Genomic DNA, 3,117 nt, shown 5'->3' on the forward strand with positions numbered 1-3,117 from the left:
CTGGCTGCTGTTTGGGTTGGATGAGGCTTTTCAGGGTCGGCTGAAGGGCTGGAGCACGTGGAGGGGAGGTTTGCTGCCACATAGGTTGCACCCACTGTATCCTGGTGTGGGCAGGATGAGGATCCTAGGAATGGGAGGAAAAAAAACCCAACAAAAAACAAATGGCAAAAGTATTAGTATTTTCTTTTTTATTTTTTTCTTCTTTTCTTTCTCCTTGGCCCAGGAGAGGCGTGAGGGCTCGCCGGCAACATGCCACTGGTGAAGAGGAATATCGAGCCCCGGCACTTGTGCCGGGGGGCTCTTCCCGATGGGGTGACAAGTGAGCTGGAGTGTGTCACCAACAGCACGCTGGCTGCCATCATCAAGCAGCTGGGCAGTCTCAGTAAGTCGCGGTGCAGCAACCTCGGCACGGGACAGGGCGAGGGGGTGATGCTGGTGGGACGCCACGGTCACTTGCTCTGGCCCCAGTCACAGAGAAATGGGGGCAGCTACCCCTAATTCAGTGGGAATTATCCAGCTTGAAGACCTGCGTTCCTCCCGTAGCTGGTCTACGTGGTGGGGGACAGAAAGCCTCCATGAGGTCTTTGTTTCTTGACTTGGCCAGAAATAGGAAGGTCAAGTGAAGATTAAAAAACCCCACCATCTATTCTTTTTAATCTCAGAGCTTTATGTGAAAGAGAGGTCTATACAAAAGGTCTAAATTCCTGACTCTCTTCCTGCCCTGGCACTGATTTCACCAGAAGAAGGGAGAATGAGGGCACTGCACACACCAGTGTGAAGGTTTAACAAGGGCAACATATTTCACTGCTGAATATCCACTTAAAACAGAGAGAGAAGCTCAGAATTAGATTCTTCTCTAAAACACTCCCAGAAAAACGAGCCCCATACACAGGGAGTTGCTGAAAGCTCAGTGGCTGGGGGGAGCAGCACCCATGGGTGCTCAGGTCACAGCTACCCTGTCCAGGAAAAAAGGAAATAAAATCCAAATAGCCGAGCTGGGTGACAGGCTGAGGAGATATCAAAAGCACCTCGACCTTAAGATCTGTTTGGTAATGTGATTTTGGAGGAAATGCGAAGGAGCTGGGGTGCTGGGCTGGGTGCTGTCGCCTGCAGGTGTCAGCAGTGCTCTGCTCAGCCCTGGGATAATAATAGCCCCAATAAAAAGCGACGCACCGAGCGCTGCAGGGAAATAACTGCTAAAGCGAAGCAAATCACGGCTTCTGCCTGCTGGAACACTCTCCCCAACGCCCAGTCCTCATTTTTTCCACCTTCAAGGCTGGGCTTCTACAGTTTTTTAGGATGAGCGCCTCCATGGTTTGGTGCCTCTCGTGCGTACTGCTCTGCTGAAAAAGATGCTCGTGCATGGAGAAGGGCAAGGTGGCTTTTGCTCCCCTCCCTCCATGCAGTGCTTTGCCAAGGGATGGAGCTCAGATCCCAAAAAAACAAGGCTGGGGAGGTGTGTGGTCCAGGGGCTGGGCTGGGAGAGGGCTGCCTGCTTGTCACCCTTGCCCGTGACGGGTGCGCATCAACCTCTGCCAGGCAGGCACGCGGAGGACATCTTCGGCGAGCTCTTCAATGAAGCCAACAGTTTCTACATGCGGATGAACTCGCTGCAGGAGAGGGTGGACCTGCTGGTCATCAAGGTGACGCAGCTGGACTCTACCGTGGAGGAAGGTGAGAGGCTGGATGCAAGCGGGTGGGAGATGCGCGCTCGGGGCCGTACCCAGTTCAGGAGGTTGAGGTCACTTCTACAACCCATCTTCTTCCCTTGCCCCCAGTTTCGCTGCAGGATATCAACATGCGGAAAGCCTTCAAGAGCTCCACAGTGCAGAACCAGCAGGTTGTGTCCCGCAACTCCATCCCCAACCCAGTGATGGAGATGTACCAGCGCTGCGACAAGCCTCCACCACTCAACATCCTCACACCCTACAGGTAGGACGGCCAGCGCATCGCTCCTTGAGGGAGTGGAGAGGGACCTGGGGGGTCCGGGAGGCCTTTCCAGGAGAATCACCCTGTTTACTGCTTGGTCAGGGCGGAGAAGCTGTATTTTCTGGTTGTTGTGCCACCATCCTCACTGTGTAGGGTGCTTGGGATGAGTGACCCCACACGGTGGTACCACAGGTTGTGACGATTGTCTTGGACGTGTTCATGGTCACAGCTTATGGCTGTGATCATACCCAACCCACCTGCTCAAGGGAAGGAGAAGTCTCCTCTGGCTCATACCTCTCCCCCCTCTTCCCATCCCCTCAGGGATGACAAAAAGGATAGCCTCAAGTTCTACACTGACCCCTCTTACTTCTTCAACTTATGGAAGGAGAAGATGTTGCAGGCGACAGAAGATAAGAGAAAGGAGAAGCGCAGGCAGAAGGTAACGGGCAGATGGGGGACACCAGGAGGGGCTGGAGCTTGGGCTATCTGGGACTTGGGGACAATCACCTTCCTGATGCATCCCCTCTGCTGTGGTGGGGGCATCTCGATGGTCCCTGGGTACCCCTCACTGTCCGGCGGAGCTGGGCTGGAGGTGGAGCCGTGGCTTGCGTGTGTCCCCAGGAGCAGCGGCTGGTGGAAGACTCCACGCGGGAGGTGAAGAAAGTGAGGAAAGCCCGCAACCGGCGCCTGGAGTGGAACATGATGGCGTATGATAAAGAGTTCCGACCCGATAACAGGTTCTCACCATCCCCCTATCACATGGCGTCATCGGAAGGATCACTGTCCCCAGATAATAGGCAGGTTTTACCTATTACACGTTTAGCTCACCAGCACTCCTTTGCTTTTCTCTTCTGTCCATCTTTGGGGGAACACATTGCCTGCAGCCGGGTTGGGGTGATAAGCCTTTAACTTGTCGTAGCTCCACAGACAGCTGGTGTCCCCAGGGTCACATCCTCGACCTCAGGAGCAGCCTTAGTGTTGGGATAAAGTCCATTTAGCAGCGAAGGGAAGAGACTGGGTTAGCTGTGTCAGCAGACAACCCTCCCCTCCTCTATCTCTCTGCTTTCTTGCGCATCCATATTTTTGTCCTGTTTTTTGTTTTGTTGTCTCAACTCCAACCACCTCCCACCCAACCCAACAACCGTTGGGTTTTCTTATGCCGTAGATCTTACGCGTCAGACGTGGCCG

At 54.1% G+C, this 3,117-nt stretch overlaps 1 protein-coding gene across 1 annotated transcript; it reads left to right on the forward strand.

Moving 5' to 3' along the window:
* Window positions 1-249: 249 nt before the first annotated feature.
* Window positions 250-2,726, forward strand: LOC104280728 (wiskott-Aldrich syndrome protein family member 3-like; the record flags this gene model as incomplete). The annotated part of the gene is made up of 5 exons (XM_009878471.1): window positions 250-382; window positions 1,540-1,674; window positions 1,779-1,932; window positions 2,251-2,368; window positions 2,551-2,726. Coding segments are annotated over exons 1-5 (716 nt in total), but the record flags the coding sequence as incomplete, so codon positions are not given.
* Window positions 2,727-3,117: the final 391 nt, after the last annotated feature.

This window comes from Apaloderma vittatum, unplaced genomic scaffold (assembly GCF_000703405.1).
Source record: "Apaloderma vittatum isolate BGI_N311 unplaced genomic scaffold, ASM70340v1 scaffold26590, whole genome shotgun sequence".
Taxonomy (NCBI): Eukaryota; Metazoa; Chordata; class Aves; order Trogoniformes; family Trogonidae; genus Apaloderma; species Apaloderma vittatum.